The sequence below is a fragment of the Thunnus thynnus genome, chromosome 6 (assembly GCF_963924715.1).
Source record: "Thunnus thynnus chromosome 6, fThuThy2.1, whole genome shotgun sequence".
In the NCBI taxonomy this organism is placed as follows: Eukaryota; Metazoa; Chordata; class Actinopteri; order Scombriformes; family Scombridae; genus Thunnus; species Thunnus thynnus.
Window position 1 is genome coordinate 23474924 of NC_089522.1, and position 22072 is coordinate 23496995.

Genomic DNA, 22072 nt, shown 5'->3' on the forward strand with positions numbered 1-22072 from the left:
AGTCCCTCTTTTTTTTTTTAATCAAATGCCAGTTCCTCCTGGGATTTTACTGGCTTGCTATCAGTTTTTATCAGTGTTTTCACAGCCTCCTCTCCATCTACAGTCCCAACAGACTCTACTCAAAACCATTTCAAATACTGTATATATCCTACCAACATATTTAACATACAGACTACTGACTGGGAAGAATAAACTACTGTAAAAAACAACCATCATAGCAATAGGTTAACTTATTTTGTCTCAAAACATTATTAGTTATGCAATTAATGTCTGAAAAAACAGATTATTATTATTTTAGAAAAGTTGCCGTTAATTTGCATATTGTGTAAAACAAATATATATACCTTTCCATGATACAAATTGCAGCTTTTATCTCAAGTACAATCTTTCCATAAAACGCCTGACAGAGTGCCCCAAGACCCCATTACATTGGTATTTTAACCAATTTAGTGCTTTAAATTTGATTAGTGCTTTAAAAAGCACTAATCAAAACAGAAACAGAAAACAATGATATGAAATCATTAGGAACAAATTAATTGACAAAATCATGAAAAATTGACATGATTGAATAAAGCACCTGTGAGATATGACAAAAGTAAACCTCTGGGGTCTGCAGGTACCCCAGCTGGTAGGATTCAAGATATTTATATATATATATATATATATATATATATATATATATATATATATCCTCTCAGACGTGGTTAATCATGGCGCACATTCTGGTAATCTTACAGCCTGAGACCTTAGGTTTCACTTGCTCTTCACAAATGCAGCTAAATATACAAAATCTTCACATGTTTCTCCATTTTATTCGCAGAAGTGATTTCAGCTGCCGTGTGGGGGGTTTCCTGTGTGCGTGTGTATGTGTGTGTATGTGTGCGTGCAGCAGGAGGAGTCGGGTGGAGCAGGAGGCGGGATGCACCAATGGAAAAGACGCACCGTTCGTCGATTGGACCAGACGCGCAGTGTGCGCACGCAAGACGCGCCTAGCGAAGCTTAAAGACTTGGCTTTTTTCCGGGACATGAGACAAGAGGGTCCAAGACACCTGTCAGGAGGACTACACATCCAACAGCTGTATGTGAGGCAACTGGAGGCTGCGGTTTTCGCCATGGACGCGCTGTTGTCTTTATCATAGCCTCTCGGAGATCAGGAGCGTAAAGTTATTCTTGTTTCTTTTTTTTTCTCCCTTTGTGTTATTTTGGTTTTGTCAAGCCGCATGAGTTCGCCGCTGTTTTTAGGTCAGCTGGTAGGGGTTCCTTTAGAGATAATGCACCCCACCATGGAGAAAGACACAACTTACACCAAGATCTTTGTCGGCGGGTTGCCTTATCACACCAACGATGCTTCACTTCGGAAATATTTCGAGACTTTCGGGGACATCGACGAGGCGGTGGTGATCACCGACAAGCAGACGGGCAAGTCCAGAGGATACGGCTTTGTAAGTTCATCTCAGTTCATCTGCCTTCTGGTGGAATAAATGACCACATGTGGAGTAAAATTGTGTTTTCTTTTTTTTTAAGGTTTTATCAGCCATATGCAGTGGCTTTAATTGGATAGTCAGGGCTGTAAAACACTAGTCTGTTGCAGCATTTAATGAGTTTGAACTTTATGTTTAATTGTATATTTTATCTGCTGGTTATTACAACCTCCTGCAGGATTTTTCTGGGCCCTGGAGGCTTCACACACTGCCACTTTGTTCCAGCAGCAGCCATGTGCAGTGTGTCTGGTGGTGGCAGTCACATGCTTGAAGCATGAGTAGCAGGTTATTTTTTATAAGTGTGTCATCAATTATCTCTGCAGTCCCAAATTACAAATGAGCGCGCAGACATAGGCTACACACAACAGCACAAGGACACACTGTGCAGCAACAAGCGCACTCACACACAAGACAGGGATACACTTGAGTTGGTAATAAGCTGCAGCAGCTGTGGACAGATGTCTCTCTTTCTGCTGTGTGTGTGTGTGTGTGTATGAAGAGAGAGAGAGAGAGAGAGAGAGAGAGAGAGAGAGAGAGAGAGAGAGAGGTGGGGGGGGGGGGGGGAGTAGTCCTTGGTCACAGAGGTGTGACATGTCAGTTGGCTCTGCAAGATAAGGCTGCAGTAGTTTCATTTTGACTTCCTCACATATAGCCCTCCCCCCCACTGCCTGGATGGTTTTAGTTGGGTGTGTGTCTGTGTGTGGCTGTGAGTTTGTGTGTGCAAGAGTGTGAAAGAGAAAGAGACATGAGATAAGAAGAGTCAAATGTGTATTGGACTTAACGTGAAGCAGTTCAAATTATCTTTGCTACTTTGCAGTCAATGAGCCAATCAGCTTAGGTGACCGGTGTGTGTTGAGTTGTTTTCTCCACTTTGGGGACGTTGTGCTGGTTTCACCCCTGACTTCCCCTTAGCGATCGAATTCCCCGCAGCAGCTTCTTGAACCCCAACGACCTCAAACCATCCACTGCCTCTGTTTGAATCTAGAGTCTGATGCTATGAAACGAAAGCCAGCGTGGCAATTTCATTTTCAGTGCCCCATTTATTGGTGGTGAAGCTGTAGTTTAAGTGTAGCTGCACTGTGTTTACTCAAGGTAGATTCCAGTATCTCATCCTTAGCAGCCCAGTCTGCAAAAAAAACAACACAAATCTACCTCCCACACATCAGCCTACACCAGACCTTAGACACAGCCAAAGCTCCACTGGAACCATCTCAACACACTGATTGTTCATTTTATGTTGTGGAGTCTCCTCGTGCGTTTAGCAAAAAGACTGAATCATTCGAGGAGAGACAAGGACAGCAGCTCCCTCAGGGCCGCCCAGCTCTGGATCTGTCACTTCATCTGAGCGCTCAAGTTGGAATCACTCCATGCACACAGGAGAGGGAAGCTTTCACATGATGCAGTTATGTAGCTTTATCAGGGGTGATACTGTCAGTAATGATGTGACATTGTCAACAGGTGACCATGGTGGACAGGGGGGCAGCGGAGAGGGCGTGCAAAGACGCGAACCCCATCATCGACGGCAGGAAGGCCAACGTGAACCTGGCGTACTTGGGAGCAAAGCCTCGTAGTTCGCAGACAAGTAAGTGTGTTAGATCGCTGCTGAACACACACACGCTATCAAACGTCAGTCTCTCTTTTATACGTCTTTGTCACATACTGTACAGGATCATATCAGTTTCTTCTTAATCTAGTTTTAGCCAAATACCTGTCCCATGAAAAGACCAAAACCAACAAAAAAACAGGTACCGAATATGGTTTCACTTTTTAAAAAGGTTAAATAATTCCCAAACACAGATGGGCACCGTAGGTTTTGTCAACCCTTACTGAATCAGGAGTAAATTGTGCATTTTCTGGGAACTATTTTCACTCAATTAATTGGTGTGCTTGTAACCATTTACTGCAGCAGAATGGTGTATTTTGGATCAACTCAGACTAAACTACAGTGCCCATGTTCATCACAAGGAAGAAACGTGTCGCCCAATACGACTGTGTGACTCATTGATGTCTTTTTGGACAACTATAGAGAAATAAGCTACACAGATAATACTCGGGTGGTTTCATGGTTTCGTCAATTGACAATAAGAAAAATAAAGAATATCCCCAGACTTTGCCTTAAATTGCTGACCATTTTTCAAACAGTACAGTAAATAATTAATCCTCTGTATTTATGCGGGGTCAAAGTTACATTACTGTCAAATGATAATGAATTTGAGAGCAGAGACTGTTAATCAATACTCTCATACTTATCTGAACTCCTGAGTTAACAGCTGCAGAAAAGCTTTGCATTCACAAACTGCTGTTTATTCTGGGGAGATAAAACTTGGAGGACAAACAACACGGCTATCATGAAAAGAAACATGTGAATTCGGTTGATTCCTGCTTTTTAGAATGATTGAGTCCAGAAGCCGGCTTTCACATCTCTGATGTTGCAGTATCCCACACACACAGGAATCATATCAACAGGAAGGTCATCAAAATACTCCTTGCTTGCAAAGGAATTACTGTATAATTTAGCTTTGATAAAATATTTTTAAAAAGCAGCTAAATGGTCACTGTGAAGGATTGCGAGCCAAGTTTCAGGTATCTGCATGTTTGTTTTCATGCTGTAAATGAAATGACTGGAAACCCGCAGCTGCCAAGTCAATCTACAAACCAGTAAATGTGTGTGTACAAATTTAAGGTTAGTGGGGTAAATCATTCAAAACTGCTAGTATGCAAATCCAGCCAGCAAACTGTCTCTGCTCGTTCCCACCATACATTCATTCTTTGTTCACTGAATGTCGTACACTTGAGTTCATACGCAGCTTTCATGCCACTGGGCATTTTCAGCGTCAACCACCAGCGCTCATGCTTTGTGACTTTCCCTGCGATATCTCGGTGCACACCAAACCTTGACAGTCAAAGTTTGGTGTTCGCTTCCTGATTTAAAGCTTGCTGGCTGAAATGTTCATCGTGTGTAGGTGTGTCTGACAAACAGTGGCGCCCACAACAACTGACTGTGTGTCCTTATTCCTGGGCTGGCGCTGCGACGCAACTCCCCAAGCATGCAGCTGATGGGAGATGGCAGCGCTTGGTATTTTGTTATTGTGTGTGAGAGAGAAGCGAGTGAATAAGAGAGGGAGAGAATAAGAAGAGCAAGAGGGGATGGGACTGTTAAGAGCAAGAAATAACGGAGCGTCTGTCTCTTCTTTGTCCCGGTGGCCCTGTTGTGTGCAAGAAAGAAAGAAAATGTGCATTTAGATATAAGTTTGAACAAAAGAGGAGGGGTGATGAGGTCATGGAAAACAGTAAAAGAAAGGAATAATGGAGTAATGAATAACTGGAGGAATGTAGAAATGTCAGAGGAGGGGCAGAGAGGAGGAGGAGGAGGAGGAGGATACGTGTCTCCTTTCTTACTCAGCCTCAGCTGATTCCTAGTGAACTCTGGAGGCAGCGAGGTCATAGATGTTTGTGCGCATCCTTATTTGTGTGAGTGTGTTGAGCATGTGTGTATGCAGTTAGTCTGTGATATCTGAAACAAACAAGCAGAGACAGTCCTTGCATGCTTGTCTCTTTGGTTGTCTGCGTTGCCGATAGCTGGAACATCTCTCCTCACTGTCTCTCTCTCTCTCTCTCCTTGTCTGCAGGTCTCTCTGTTGGAGTTCAGCAAGTCCATCCTACGTGGGCTCAGAGGCAATATGGGTAAGACTGAGAAGAATCAATACCTCTATTTCCACCTCTCTGTCTCTCTCTTTCTCTCACCTGCCTCCTCTTCAACATAATACATTTCGGAGCGCCCCGGTAGCCTAAGACGTATGCCACATAACCGATTCTGGCAGCGGACCTTTGTTGGATGTCATTCCCGGTCTCTCTCTCCCCTCGTTTCCTGTCATCTCTAAACTGTCACTGTCCGATAAAGGCATAAAAAAGAAAAGGGGAAAAATAAACACAAAAAATTTCACTCCTCCGTCCTTGACATTTGTGTGCACTCCTCGCTCTTGCTCTCCACTTGAGTTGTGGTGGTTAGTGCCACTCTGCAATGTGAGAGAAAGAAAAAGCCTCAGTGGCTGTCGCAGCAGCAGCAGCAGCAGCAGCAACAGCAGCAGCAACAGCAGCAGCAACAGCAGCAGCAACAGCAGCAGCAGCAACAGCAGCATCAACAGCAGCAACAGCAGCAGTCTGAATCTATATCTGTACTTTGTATTTTGATTTGTCTTCTGTTGTCTATCTGTCCTTCCGGTCCATTAAACCCACAAGAAGCTCAATTCTGAATTTCACTCACGGTTGACTTGGGTTTCACTGAGGCAACGAGCCATTTAGTCAAACTTCCCTGCATCACTTTCCCCTACACACACACACTCTCTCTCTCTCACACACACACACACACACACTACTGCCATTATCCCTCGTCTCCTTTCTCTTCACATTCATGCACTCGCATTCAGGGTTCGGTGGTATAACGATATATACTGTGAGACGTTATAAATAATTCAACCAGAGATTTTACTGTTTATACCGTGTTAATGATTCACAACCTGGGGGTTAGCACCCCTACGAGGTGTCACAAGATGATTACAGAGGTAAAAAAAACAAAAACAAAACAAGAATAATAGTCTTGAGCCATGTTAGCGGCTCTGTGAGGCCAAGCAGCAACTACCACAGCTTGAGGCTAAAGCCAATTCGGAAATACCTAAAGTACAATCCCATCGACGGCCGCTAGATGCTGCCTCCAAAACTCCCATTCAAAAAACATCAACCTCTCTAGAACAACTGAGTCAGTTTTTTATCAGTGAGTCATTATGAGTCACTTTGGATCACTTAAGTTATCACAATTCATCCTGAGGGGAACATGAGTGTCGGTACCAAATTTAATGGCAATCCATCCAAAAGTTGTCAAGAGGTTTCACTTAAAACCACAAATGTCTTAATAGTGGTGCCAAAGGAAAAGTCAGGGGATCATTAAAGTTATTGAGATTTCTCCTCTGGGGGGCCGTGAATGTCACATTTCATTGCAATCCCTTAAATAGTTGTTGAGATATTTCAGTCTGGACCAAAATGGTGGACCAACAAACCAGCAGAGCTGCTGGTGTGGCATAAAACAAAGTTCTGTGACACAAAGTTGTTTTTTTTTGCTAATCTTTGGTTCTTTCTTGTGAATACTGTATATAGTTTCACCGCTTAAGACTTCTAAAGCTTATCTAAGAAGGTAGAATCACTCTTTTATTAAACAGCTCACAACTCATAGTATTGGAGTTTTTATTTTTGCATCGATGTAATGAAGTGAACTGATTTGTCAGGTATTTGATTTGCTGGATTAGTCAGAAATAGACTTTCCTGTTTTATCGATAAACAGTTTCTCAATAGAATCCCCAGAAAATTATATTACAATATGTACGGAGATCGCAGTATAAAACAACATATACCAGGAAGAGGATTTTATCCATATCATTGTGCGCGGGGGGCTGAAGAACCTGACCTGCTTGGAAATTCTCTGTAATCCACATGAGACATTATCCTCTACATCCAGTCTCCCTGGGTTACATTGTGAACACAAGAAAACACAAATGACTCAGTTCCTGAGTGAAAAATAGAGGATGATTCACGCCTGGGGCTGTTAAAGACAGTAGAGAAACACCACAAGTTGAACCCAGAAGCTTCTCGTTGTGTAAGTTGAGGGTTGCTGACTCTTCTGACAGACTCAGATATTCGGTGTATGACTGTGTCACGACCGGCTCGCAAGCCACAACAAAAGAGGGAGATACATGCGAAAGTTAGCAGTATCAAATCGAAATTTATCAACGTAAATAGCAATTATAACTGCAATAGGGTGTGAAAATCTGGATCCGTGGTGTGTGTGAGAGTGCATGAATGCGGTGGCTGATATGAAGTGCATGTTTTCAGTGCTCAAACAAAAGGAAGCGATGCAAAAGAAACATCCCGAGCTTGCTGAAGGGTGAAGGGACCGTCTAGGCAGGCAGGCTTATTTAACTTGGAAACACTGTCCAGGTGTTCCCAGTTAGCTCAATGGCACCTCGGCTCCACCCAGCCAAGGACCTGCAAGATACACAAAGCACACACACAATACACTGGATCAATGCAACAGGCTCAAGGACCGTCACAGACTGTTGCTTAGGTGATTCTAGGCGAGGATATTGTCAGCCAGTATCACCGCTGTCTGTTTTGAGATTTTCTGTGTATGTGGGTGTGCTGTTGACTTTTCATTTCAAGCTTAAATAGCTGCTATTTAGGGAAAAGAGTGTTCAGTCTCTTTGATGAAAGCATTTTGTAGTCTTTGGTTGATAAAAAGCTTAAGTTTTAGCATCTGGATCTTTTGGAAAAGAAAACTGGAAGACGACAGGATGACAGAAAAGTCCATTAACAACCTCAACTGTTCTGAGTGCTATTAATATTGCAGTCCTCAATTTCTGAATGAGTGATGGGGGAATTGAGGCTGACCCAGATTAGTCTATGAATGAGTGATGATGGGTTGATTGAATGCCTCCCGTAGTGAGGGAGGACATTCAGAGCAGGGGGAGTTGCTCTTTTAATCTCTCTCTTCCAGGAAGAGTAACAGTTTTGACACCTCACAGACTGAAACAAAGACGAAAAAAAAAACACCTGACACACTAAACACACCCAAAAGGCAAACACACACAGAAGGTGGCTCTTTGTCAGTGTAGAAACACCTGCAAATTTAAGCATTAAGATCTTTGTAACATGTTTTAATGCTGTCAATCTAATTATCTGCTGAATATAATGCTTTCTTAACTAGAGCTGAAACCATCAGTCGGTTAATTGATAAGTCAATTGAAAGACTGTTTTGATCCATCATTTGAGTCATTTTCCAAGCAAAAATGTCAAATATTTGTTGATTCCAACTTCTCCAATGGGAGCATTTTCTTTTTTAAAAACACTATATTCGTGATTTTCCGCCATCATCCACCATCCCGACATCCCTTCCTACACAACCCTCCAGGGCTCAATAATCTGGCGTATGATACACTGTCTTGACACGAGAGTCGAAAGGGGACATATCATGCACATTTCCTGGGTTATATTTTTATTCTGGGGCTCTACTGGGATATCTTTGCATGATCTACAGTTCAAACTTATTTATCTTATACTGGCTCTTTATGCAGCCCCTCAGTTCTCTCGGCAGACTTTCTGCAGCTCCAGAGGCTTCATAAACAAACATTAGAGGTCAGGTTTTGCTTCTTATTCTCGCTCTTTACTTGAATACATTTCAAGTAAAGAACGAATACTTCTCGAATACATCCGTACATGTTCGAGCCCGAATCTGATCCAAAATACACGAGTGGACAACACGAACAACTGGTGGAACAATCTTAGCAACAAATGCAAACAAAGTGGAGGTAACATTGCAAACGGAGTGTCTAGAGCAGGCTGAAGCCCCGGCTTTTGACTTGCAGGGAGCATTTTTACGTACGTTCACCTCAAATTTTGGAAGTTCGACCATGTTTAACACAGACATCTGACATTATAAGACTATATAAATGACGGAAAATGACAAAAAGCATGTTATGTCCCCTTTTAAAGGTTTGGTGTATATAATACAGTGGCATTTAGCAGTGATGTTGCAGATTGCAACCAACTGAATACCCCTCTGCTCACCCTCCCCCTCCAAGCTTGTAGGAAAACCTACGGTGGCCGCGAAACTCACGAAAAACGTGAAAGGCCCTCTCTAGAGCCAGTGTTTGGTTTGTCCATTCTGGGCTACTGTAGAAACATGGCGGTGCAACATGGTCGCCTCTGTGGAAGGGGACTCGCTCCCTATGTAGATATAAAGGGCTCATTCTAAGGTAACGAAAACACAACAATTCTTATTTTCAGGTGATTATACACTAATTAAAACATACTTATGAATATTTTATTCAACTTCTACCAAGATTTTTCCGCCAGATGCCACTAAATTCTACGAACTGGACCTTAAAGATTTACAGAAAGAGGAGAAAAAACACAAATACAGGAGAGAGCAGATACATAAGTAGATAAAATGTGAGATTTTTTTCTGATTTTATATAATTGTAAACTTAATATCTTTGGGTTTTGGACTGTTATTTGGACAAAACAAGCCATTTCAGTGTGTCACTTGCAAGTCTTTCAAACCATGCTGGGCGTTCTGGCATTTTATACATGAAACCTTATTGAGTAATCATGACAATAATCAGCAGATGTGGTAATAGTCATCTAGTAGTCATTAGTGTTTCTGAACAGCACAGTAGCACATGATTCATTCCGGTTGACATAATCTTAACATTTCTCACCAATTCTCCAAAGGCTTCTACAGTTTCATGTTCCAACAAGGCGTACTGTAGGTTTATTAGCGGTTAAAAGGAGTTTTTGAATACTTTACAGACCAGCAGTAAGCAGCTATGAAGTATGAATAAGACAAACGTCTGGATTGACAGATTGTGAGCTGACTGCAGACTTAGTGGCTTATTGTTTAAGTGGAAAAATCCTCTTTGACAAATTGTTGCATATTTTTCACTTAACAACAAGCCGTCAAGCTTGCAGTTAAAAATGTAAGAGAGTCATTAATTTCCTTTAACTATTGTGACAGCTCATAAACTTTTTATTTTCAAGTTGTGCCATCAGTAATTTTAAATGGATCTCTGTGTTTAATTTGAAGACATCCAGAGCTGCTGCAATGACTGATTTTGGCTGATGACTGTTTTTTTGTTTTTCTAAGATTTTTTTTTTGGCATTTTTGCCTTTATGTGATATCTGAAAGTGTGGTGTGTATCTGTTTTTTGATTCTTTGTTCATTGACAACTCGTCGTGTAGGCTATAAACTATGAGAAAACACCCATCATGTGGTGTTCTGGTGGCCTCGGGTTTGCATGTTGTTCCCCATCTCTCCACACATTTCCTGTTATCTCTCTACTGTTGACTCTCTGATAAAGGCATAAAATGCCCCCCAAAATACCCATGATTTGTTAGTCAGAGGTGACATCTTTAAATTGCTTGTGTTGTTTTACAGTCCAAAGATACTCAATTTACAACAATATAAAACAGAGAAAAGGAGCAAATCCTTACATTGAGAAGCTGAAACCAGTGAATCTTTGGTGGTTCTGCTTGATAAATGACTTAAACTTTAAATTGATTTTAAAAAATTGTCATCCATTAGTTTTCTGTCAATGTAGTAGTAATGTAGTAGTAGTAGTAACGTAGTAGTGTTACATTAGGGCTATTTTTGCGATTAAATGATTAATTGTTTGGTCTTTAAAATGTCAGAAAATGGTAAAAAAAAAAATGCCTCTTACAATTTCCTACAACCAAAGTTCATATCTTAAAATGTCCACTTTGGTTTCCAAAACCCAAAGATTTTCAATTTACAATCACAGAACTTAGAAAATCAACAAATAATCCAATTTGAGAAGTGAACTTTTTGGCAGTTTTGCTCAAAAAATGTCGATTCATTGATTAATTTGTTTCATTTACTCTTTAGTGCATCAGTTTATGGGGCTCTTGTAAACCAGCTTCAGTTTCATTGTTTGACTGTGTATTTAGGGAAAAAAATCTGTTGTGGAAGAAGAAGCGATACTAATATCTGCAACAACATTAACCTCAGGAGATCTGCACAGCTGCAAGAGGTGTTGTGTTTTGAATGGATGGAAGCTTCACTTTTCCTCAACAGGAAACTCTCTTTGTCGAGTTACCATCACTATCAATGTTGTTATTTCTCTCTCCACCTACACATCAACTGAACAGTGAACACATCGGGTTTTCTGTGGTTTGTCTTAAGTCACTCTGATAAATGAGGGGAAAAAACTGCTACCATTCAACACACCAAAACAAGCAGATCTGAGAAAACATTGACTAGTAACACTTTACTGTAGGCATTTATAAGCTGTATATAAACATTTTATAAATGTTTTATAATGCACTATAATGTAGTTGTTAGCAGATATAAGGACATATTTAAGTTTACAGCATTTATTAACAATTTTAACTTCTCATATGAGGACATATTTAATATTTTTACAACTGTGTTTTACCATGTTGTCATTCATTATCTGTTTTATAAACCGGCGTCCACTTACAGTATGGATGCCCACAGAGGAGTTATAGTTATTGATAATAAGCACTTAGATTTGCTTGAGGAAGCAGGTGTAAAGGAAAGTGAAAGAACGCAGACACAGAGACTTGTTCAGTGACTTAAAGGGAGTGACCTATTTTCACTTCGCAACCAAAGAACATGTGTTCTTTTTCTGAAAAGAAAAACAACAATTCAAACGTGCCTCGACTCAAACTTAAGGCGTGATCACATTGCACGCAGCTACGCGGTCATCCTCTCTCTACCTTGTTTTTTCCTCTCCATAACATTTAGCTCAATAAAACTAGAGATTAAATATTTTTAAAAAAAACTATAACTGAATTTAAAAAATACTTGTCTATCCTGATGGTAACAAAACATAACACTAAACACAAACAAACCTAGGATAGTATGCAAAAGCACTAAATATATTAAAGCGCGTATGAGACAAATATAGTGTATTCTCACTTTGTCACACTACTTATAACTCAGTAACATGTGGTATAAACCATTTATGAACTATTTATACACTGCATATAAATGCTAAATAGGCAAACTCTTTGGTTTAATTCCTTAGATTACAATTTGGACATAAATCTTTAAATAAGAGATAAATAAACCATATAACCTGTCAAATCTTTTTCATTTTTAGGACATAGAAAGGGCGCATCTGTCCAGCTCCGATCTCTCTGCTCCGAGGCTACATGTGTGTTTGACATGATCAGTATGACTGCAGTCAGTTTCAAACATTTCTTAGCAAAGTGACAGACTTCTTTCCGTCACTTTGCCACATGTCACTTTCTTTATATTTTACTCCCAATTTCCCAACATGTAGCACTGAGACAAGCCTGTTTTTTATGGACTGACGAAGCACTCATACTTGTGCTCAGACCTATGTCGATGTGGAATCTCTGGTTAGATCTCAGTAATATATAAACCTCAGAGTCATGAAATCTTTCTAAAGATGTCTGCAGGTTTTCTGTAGCTCCTGTTTCTTTGGAGCTCTCAGGGGGGGATTCAGGGTCTGGCGCTCACACATGGCGTCGCCTCTACCTCCATTAGATGCACTCACATGGTAAACAGCAAATAACAAACTCAAACAAAGCAGTGCTCTGTCTGCTGCTTTGGCGTGTTTGCTTTAAGTTTTAAAGAGGACAGAGGACAGGCTGATGCCAAATGTGGCTTTAAGGTACAGCTGAATTGGGGGGTGGGGGGGGGGGTTGGGGTGGTGTTAGAGGAGGAGGATATTCTCATTCGAGGGAGGCATCTGTCGCCCATGGCTGCCTGGCTGTCTGCCTTTAGCACCCAGCGTCGGCGTGGTTGCTTGGCAGAGGATCCTTTTTTCTTATTACAAAAATTATTCAATGTTAGAGAGGAAGGAGATGGATGTGCGGTGAGGCTGTTTAAGGTGGTGGGTGTGGAGGGGGGCAGCACTTCCTGTTGAAGCAGAGGAGCAGTGAGGGGGAGGTGACAGTGAAGAGGGGGTGATACAGACTTACAGCACACCTGTGGCTGGGTTCAGTGAAGCTTTAGGACCGGCGGTAGACGTGACACCAGAGCTCCTTTTTTATGTGTGAAACCCATTTATGGTTGGGTGGAAATAGAAAAATGTCCTCAATGAAACATCAGTGAATCATAAAACAGCCTCTGTGGGCGACGCCTTGTCGACTCCTTTAATACATTCACAAGTGATTTTTTTTTTTTTTTTTTGCACTCTTTATCTGTTTCCTCTGTGGCTGCCTTCCTCCCTCTCTAAATTATCTTTCTTTCTTGCTCTTTCCTCCTTTCTTTCAGCCCGTAGTTATCACAGACACTGTCTGTCGAGGGGTTTAGGTAGACGTCGAACCCTCAGGTGTATATTCTTCTTACCCAGGGACCCAATTAGGAGAGACACTCGTGTCAGATGAAAAGCCATATTTGAAAAAAGAAAATCGTGTTGGAAGCTTTTCATAGCGCGGAAAGCTCCCATTTTGTTCAGTTGTCTGTTAAGAGATGACACACATTTTGATCTGCATTTGCATTTTTTTTTTTTTTCTTTTTCAGTTTGTTGTTGGGTGGTTTTCATTTTAACACTAAACTCAGCTCCTGCTCCTCTTTTTTTTGTGCTTTGTTGGAGCCATAAACGGATGTCGACCCCCCCCCCCCCTCCTCCCCCCCAAAAAAGTGTAAAAAAATATACAAATCTAGATTGAGGCCGATTCTTAATGAGCAGTGACACTTCTGCGTGAATAAACACTGAATGATGCACTATAATGTAGCTGCAGATATAAAAACATTTTGGTAATGCTTTATTTTACAGGTTCTTTCATTTTATACTACTTTCCTGGAAGTTTTCTGAGTAATTTGCAGGTATTTAAGGGTTATTTTTTTAGGACATTTTACAGAATGTGGTGCAATTGTGTTTGCTCAGTTGTCATGAGGAGTGAAGAAGTAACTAGATAAATACCTAATTATATCAATGTGTTATATTGAATTAATATACTAAATATATTGCAATAAATAGATTATATTTCATACAGGACAACTGTATTATATTGTCACGGATGCTTCACAGTAGGAGTTGACAAACATGTTACACTAAAACATCTAAAAAAAAACATCTTTACATCTGCTTACAGCTACATTATGGTGTGTTATAAACCATTTATTATTGTCTATTATAAATGCTAAACAAGGGGGGTTAAAATACAGTTTTATCAGTTTTTACTGTGAAGCTGCTGCAGATATGAAGCTGCCGGTTACTCATTAATTGATAAAAGTTGGTTTAAAGATTTTCAGATTTTTTTTTGTTTCTTATTCAGAGCAGAATATTTTAGATGCTTGTTGGATGTGTAACCAGCATGCAACAAGTGAAAATGAGATGGAAATCATTCTGATGATGACAACACAATCTGTGTCTCTGCAGGGTTTGTAACACTTACAATCTGAGACACATTGAAACGATCATGACTTACTTGATCATATTCAACAAACGTATCACTTTTGCAACATTTTCACATATAATCTTCTGCATATCATGCAGCCTCTTTGAATCCTTAATCAAACTGAAATGCATTTCTTGCTTGCTGACAAGAGAACTGAGTGTCCAGCGCTGATGTTGGCCTTTCTATCTCTCACCCTCCCTCAAGCCGTGTGTGTGTGTGTGTGTGTGTTCACACAGAGAGGACGGAGGGTCGTGTGTGTGTGTGTGTGTCTCCATGAGTGTGTGTTTGTCTCTTTGACTGACTCACCCTCCTCACATCATCTGAACTATTAAAAGCGTGGCTGTCCTAAGGCATGAAGGATATGATGACTGATCCTTCACCTCTCAGCCCCCCTCCCCCCCCCCCCCCCCCCCCCCCCCACTTCTCCTCTCCTTCCTCATTCCTCGCTAAAGGAGTCCCGACCTTGACCCTCGGGAGAAAAAAAAAACAAACTGCAGATGTTTTTTTTTTAATTCAGTACATCCTATCTCTTTTATCCCGCTTCCTAGTTTTGAGAAGGGACTGTGAGGAGGAGTGCAGAGGAAACTGGCTGTGAGGGAGTGAACCCACAGAGAGAGAGAGGGGATGGATAGCGGACTCGGTGGAGGTTATTCTGCTCTCATGGGTCTGTTAGTGAGCGTGCACCCATGCAGCTGCGCCAATTATCCCTGCTATGGCTGAAACCCCCCCCACTCACCACGCACACAAACACACAGACACACACACACATGTATCCACATCCTCTTCTAAGCTGTTTAACTGACCACACACACACAACCTGTTAACTATGTTTTATTTTTGGTACATTCAGACTTGCACGTTCATTTTTGAGCACATGATGTGTTCAAGCAAATGTGTGCTTCTAAATTAATGTTTGTACGTGAGTGTTTGTGAGTATATCTGTCTACATCCCCCGCCCCCCTCCCCCTCCCGTTCGTATGTACAAATACGTATATACAAATGTGTGTTTGACAGCCCGCAATGATGCCAGGCACGGGGAAGAGAGAGGCGAGGCGCAGCTCTCTCTCCCTATCTCTCTCGTACGATGCCGCTGTCACATTGGATCAGTCAGGCCGGTGCACAGGCGGGCAGCGGCACACAGCCGTGGGAATGACACTGCACTTCTGCTCTGGGAGAGACTCACGGAGTTGAGAAAGGAGAGATACAGATGGGTGGGGGGGGCGCAGTATTAGCTACAGCTGTCTTTTGACTTCATGCTTGTTGTATGTCATTAGTCTGTAGATATGATGTTTGGCATGGTGCTGCTCTTTGCCCAGGACTCCCCACAGATATAACATTGCACTCGTATAGGGCTGCAAGTAAGGATTATTCTCATCATCGATTAATCTATCATCGTTTGGTCTGTAACATTTTTGAAAAGACTGAAAAAGTAGCATTCACAGTTTCTCAGAGCCCGCAGTGATGTCTTCAATTTGCTTGTTTTATTCCAACCGACAGTCGAAAACAAAAAGATTTTTTTAATTTGACAAAGAAAAGCAGAAAATCGTCACATTTGAGAAGCTGTCCTACTCGTCCCGCGATGCAATGCACGAAGGAAATGGAGGAGCTACTCACAGCTGGACAAAATGAGAGCTGAGAAAGCTCCAGAAAGTGAAAACATAAGTATATATCTGCAGAGAGACATTTTGTTTTCTCTTTGTGAATTCACAGTGTCATTCTTAAGTCACAGTTTGGTTGTTGCCAGTCAGCACATGTGGCATCATTTCCTGTTAGTAGGAAATGTTTCAGTATTCTATAAATATTAGTACTTACTTTGTACAGTAAGTATGGAACTGGGCACAGCTAGTGTTTGTAAGCCCAGACCTTATTAAAATGTTGTTTGGCATCATTTCACGTCTCACTTGGCACAAACACAGATCAGTCAGTCAGTCAAACATCGTGATCGATCTTGTTTTCAAAAACAGGAAGCTCACAGTCCAGTCAAACCGACGCACCAGTAGAGAGGGTTCTGAACTTTGCTTCTAATTGACTTCACTTTGCTCAACTTCTGCTTCTTGTAGCTAAGAGAAATAAAGAATAAAACAAATATCTCTGACTTTACTTAGAGCTTCCTCTGTTTTAACATTTAAACCATTTTAATGTGTTGAAGCTCATCAAGAAGCTGCAGCTGAGTGGTTATTTTCTAACTGCTAAGCAACAGTTGGTGATGTGTTACACAAGATCAAGACATGAAACTTTTTTAATAAGGTCTGAACTGAAAACAGCAAAACTATTCTTTAAACATTTTGGAAAATGCATTTAATTTGCTTTTATGCAGAGAGTTAGATGAGAAGATCAACACTTTTGTAGTTTCATATTCTAAAACTCACTAATTAACACGTTGTATCTCATTTGTTTAATGCGTACACAAGCCTAAAGCACAAATTGTTGTTGGATTTAACAAACTAAATACAGCATGTTAATTAGTGAGCTAAAAAAAAAAGTGAAAGTGTAAAGCAGATTTGGACAGGCAGGCTAGCTGTTTCCTCTTGTTTCCAGTGTTAATGCTAAGCTAAGCTGACCAGCTGCTGGCTGTGGCAAAGGGTATTTCCCAAGATATGAAACTACTCCCTTAAGTGTGAGTTAAAGAGGTTTTGAAAACCTTCACAGACTTGTTTGTATTGTTTGAACCTAGAGAGTTTTATTTTAAATTCTAGTCCAGACTGTACGGTTTCCAAAAATTACCAACTCAGACCAGCAGAATTGGTAAAAAAGTTAAATAACTGGAAAAATGTTTTTTATTTCACCGACACATGGGTGATTCATCAGGGTGATTTACAGAATATGAAAAAGACACAGCCGTTATACAGTTAACTCTACTCGAAGGCTGAATCCTCATCAGTTATCCAGTGAGAGCTTGACACATTGATGGCCAGCCTCCAAAGGATGATGCACTTCCAGCACATAAATTTTTAAAAAAGTACAGAGCAAAATGAATTATAAACAGCAGAAAACATCTACAAAAAAAACAAGGATACAATTTAAAACCTGTTTTAAATGTTTAAAATTATTAAGTGACTCATTAAAAACAGCAAAACCTTTATTAAATAATTGTAAAAATGACAAAAAAATCCCTTCTACTACTAAAATCTTTATTCATTCCCCTTGGATGTAAGCTTTTAAGACAGCCAGACATATTTCGGAGGTCAAACATTCACTGATGGACTTTTCTTTTATTGGTATTGATCTGGATTCTGGATCTGCAGTCTCCGAGCCAAAAAGCATTGGTGAAATAAAGAAGTTTCTTCTAGTTAGTCAACTTAGTGTCACCGAGTTGTTATTTCACTCTTGGTCCTTTTTTACATCAGCATCTAGCTGACTGGTGAAGTAAAGACTGCATATTTCTCCTACTGGCAGAATTTAGGAAAGTATAACATAAATCCATTTGATGTGATAGTACAGCTGCCAAAACATGGTGTTTCAATATATTATATAATATTTCATAATTATAATGTTTCACTCAATTTAAGTATGATTTTAGTTTGGCTTTAATGAAAACAATCCAGCACAGAAATCTGTCTTTTCAGGCAAAATGTTTTATATAAGTTTCAAGTTAGTCAATGAGAAATTTAACAGGGATATTTTGGACTTTAGGGTTCCTCAGAAGGACACAGTAGGTTAAATATGTTGTCTAACTTACAGTGCATATGGGCACTGTAGTAAATTGGCAGGTATACATACCGGTGTGTGTCTGTGTGTGTTGTGTATACACCAGTGTGGGTGTGAACAGGCCCAGTGTCAGTGTTTGTTGTGTAAGCACACCTGATCCCTGCTCCTGCTCTGTTTAGGGGTAAGCAGTAGCAGCAGCAGTAGCAGCAGCAGCAGCAGCAGGCCGCCTCTTGCTGCACTGATCACCTGCTCAGACTCAGTGACAAGGTTACTGTCAGGTTAATGGGTCTGACTGTAGGCACTGATCACAGGAGTGTTAAGTGTTAAGTACTGTCATGTTCTGTTGTTTTTACTTAAGCGCAGCGGCGTAACCTAGTTCTTCTGATATGATCGCTGTTGCTGTTGCCAGATGAGGCAGTTCAGGTTAAGTGGGCAGCCTCAAGCAAGGGCATGACTGAATACAAAAGGACAGGAGAGCACTTTTTTCTCTCATTATTGCTGAGGCTCGAAGTACCAACAATGTGATACACTTCATTTATTGTGGCGAGTCGTGTGTGTGTGTGTATGTGTGTGTGCGCGTACAGGCTTTCAATGCAGAGGCCAAATTTTAGAGCAACAACTTATTAATTATTATTATCAGGAAATACAAGAGATTGTGATTAAAAGTAACTTCTCGTTATTCATTGTTTAGTTTTTAAATGTGTGATTTTTCATTTTGGAACAAAGTGTTTCTCAGGCAATGTGCTAATTAATCTTAAACACAAGGGAGATGGTCTATTTATAAAGTGACAGCAACAGTGCTGATAATTGCTATTAAAGGAGGAGGAGGATGCCTTTATAGGACTCTCGTTTTTTAGTTTTGGGGTGTAAAGATAGGAAGCTGCTCCTAAAGAAACCGTTGCCCGTTTGTTTATGTTAAACATGCAACTCTGACTGTGTGTGTCTGGTTACTGTTGTCGTTTCAGTGACTCTCAATAATTAGATCAGATTTCACCGAGATGCTGTCAGGATTGTGTATGTGTGTAAATTCTTTATATTTTCATAAAACACCCTTCTGTATCTCATGTCTTTTACTCTGGGGGCCCCAGATGAGTATCAGCTACATCAATCATCTTCCTTTCTTAAACTTTGGTGTCATTTACTGTATTTATGTTTTGTTTTCCGTTTGCTTTCTGAGCATATAACCGTTAAAACTGATTTAAAAACAGATGAAGAGAAAATGTGAAAGCAGAGGTCATAAACCTGTATGCAGTGGTCCTGACAGCTAAAAATGCCATATACAGAACATAAAGGGGAAAAAAGTCATAAATGCAAACAATAAAGGAAAATAAAAGGCACACAAAATGTAACTGCAGGCAATGATCAACAACAAAATTGTTGCTGCATCTCCAGTCAGGTGGTGAAGCTCTTCAAAGATATAGTGCCAAGTGCCCAATATAAAATATACAGTCTTAAAGAACAAGATAAAAGTACCAAATGTAAATTTCTCTAACTGTAATGACAATTTCTTTAAAGTTTTAAAATGATAGTGTGATCTTAATCACATGTTTTATTTTGTTTTCCGCATCTGTGCGCCACAACACCTCAGGGATCACTGGTTGTTTCGGGTTTTATAAAGGGGAAGATGTAGGTTTTTTTTGGGTTTTTTTGGAGTTGATTTGAAAATGAAGTTACTAAAAGCTGATGAGAGAGAAAGTGGTGAGAACTTATATTTATATATAAACAGAAAGAATGCTGCCTCCCAGGTTTATCCTGTATCACGTGAGGTTATAGAGCAGTTGCAACTAAGGCTGCAAGTAATGATTATTATCACTATTAATTTAGCTCCTGATTATTTTGTTGATGCACTTTTTTGCCTATAAATGTCAGAAAATAATGATATTCGGTTTGCTGTCATAGAAGACTAAGAAATCCAGCAAATATTCACATTTGTGAAACTTTTAATCTCTTATCAAAATTGTTGCTGATTAGTTTTCTTTTGATCAACAAATTGATTAACTGACTAATTATTTCACCACCGTTTCTAACCCATGTTCCTCTGTCCGTCCAGACTCGCCCAGCAGTACGTCTACCCTCAAGCGTTCCTCCAGCCCAGCCTGGTGCTGCAGTCTCAACTCAGCCCCACAGCGGCAGCCCTCGCCTCCCCTTACCTGGACTACAACTCCGCCTACAGCCACTACGCCCCCACGGGACTGGAGCAGTACCCCTACACGCCTTCACCGTCGCCCTCTGCTGGATACCTCAGCTACAGCTTCTCCCCCGGCACGCCGGCACCCGCTCTCACCGCCTCGCCGACCCCTCCGGCTGCCCTCCATCCTCCTCCTCCTCCTCCTCCGCTGGCTGCACTCAGCACAGTGTCTGCCGCCCCTCAGGCCTTCCTCCACTACCCGCTGCACCAGCCCGACCGCATGCAGTGAGCAGCTCTGAGCGGAGCTAGAGCTGCTGGACTGATGAGTCGGAACTGTTGCGCTACGACCTGTGCCATCATCAGGATGAGACTGGAGAAGCAGGGGGAGAGTGTGATGTAATCAAAAGGGCTTTCAGAAAGCACTCTCACTCCTGTCTTTTTTTATTATTGTTGTAATAGTTAATGAAAATGTTCTACTGCTATTGTCATCAGCATACGATCTGAATGTTTTTCATAAGTGGCAAACGTCAGGAACCGGAATGAGATGACATGGTAATCCTCTGGAAGTTTCTCTCTTACCCCTGGCCCTCAGCGCTTTCTGCTGGAGAGTGAACGGGTAAAGACAATGAGAAATACGTCTGTTTGACATGATGCTGCGGCTGCAGTTTCTCCAAAGGTACTGGGCTGAACGCTGGACATTGGCCAAGCCGTGAGCCAGTTCCTCTTTCAGAAATGCAGGTCCAATTACCTCCTCTTCAAGGTTACCTTTCTGTCTACGGCCTTAGAGATCTCTCTGTACCTGGTTCAGTTTGTGTTAGTCATTGTTATTAGTGTCTCATCTCAAATGAACAAAATGTTTATTTTACTGCCTTTTGTCCACCGCTGGCAAGTTATTACACAGTGATAATCACAGTTTAACAGAATATGCAATTACGACGATGAAGGATGAGCATGAATAAGGTAGACAACACTGGTATATTGTTTTCTGTATTGCTACTGCTACATCATTACTCAGTGAAAGACCTTGTTAACACTTAAAACACAATATTCATCACATAAGGTTCCTGCAGCAACTTAGGCTATTTCTGACCTGCAACTTTTGGAGCAACAGAGTCTAGATCTGGTGTTTGTGATACTTAAATTACATTGTTGTCAATACATATCAAGTAAATGTCAAGAAGTATGTTGTTGCTGAATGTGTATGTGTGTTTTTGCTGTCTTTTTCTGTGTGTATGCGAGTGAGAGAGAAATAGAGCGATGCAGTATACGCCAGTGTCAGGATCGAGCTCCTTTTCCAGCCCATTGTACTGGTCAGAGATGTTTCTTTGTTATGTTCTTTTTTTTTTTTTCCAGCTACAGAATACAGACAGATGCTTTAGCAAAGATATTGGAGTCCCACCGTGCTGTGGCACCACCTTAGTAGTCTTAAACCAAGCCATACATCACATTTAAAACAAATATGCAAAATAAAAAGAATATTTCTAAATAACACATGCTATCATTTTCTGAGTGTGGATGATAACTGTGGTGAGATATCTGCTGCTGCATGACACAGTTGTTGCCTTGAAGGCTCAAGTCTGGAGAGTCACAGATGAGTCATCATTTCTTTATTGAAGAGAAATACTTTACACTGATGGACTGGTAAAAGTGTGTAGGTGAAGGCTACGTTGAATTCTTTTTTTATTTTTTAACATTTACATCACACAACATTTTTTTAAGGCTTGTGGTTGCTGATGTGACTGCACTGTAGGCAACATTGTTTCTCATCTCTCAAGAAATGTTTTATATTTTTTTATTTCCAACAAGTCCCATGAAAAGACCAAAACCAACAATGTATTTTGTCTATTTCTCA

At 40.7% G+C, this 22072-nt stretch overlaps 1 protein-coding gene across 1 annotated transcript; it reads left to right on the forward strand.

The window, feature by feature from the left end:
• Positions 1-956: 956 nt before the first annotated feature.
• LOC137184766 (RNA-binding protein 38-like) lies at positions 957-21709 on the forward strand. The gene is made up of 4 exons (XM_067592745.1): positions 957-1442; positions 2940-3063; positions 5111-5165; positions 20143-21709. The coding sequence occupies exons 1-4, from the start codon at positions 1221-1223 to the stop codon at positions 20507-20509; spliced, it is 768 nt and encodes a 255-aa protein (XP_067448846.1). The 5' UTR covers positions 957-1220; the 3' UTR covers positions 20510-21709.
• Positions 21710-22072: the final 363 nt, after the last annotated feature.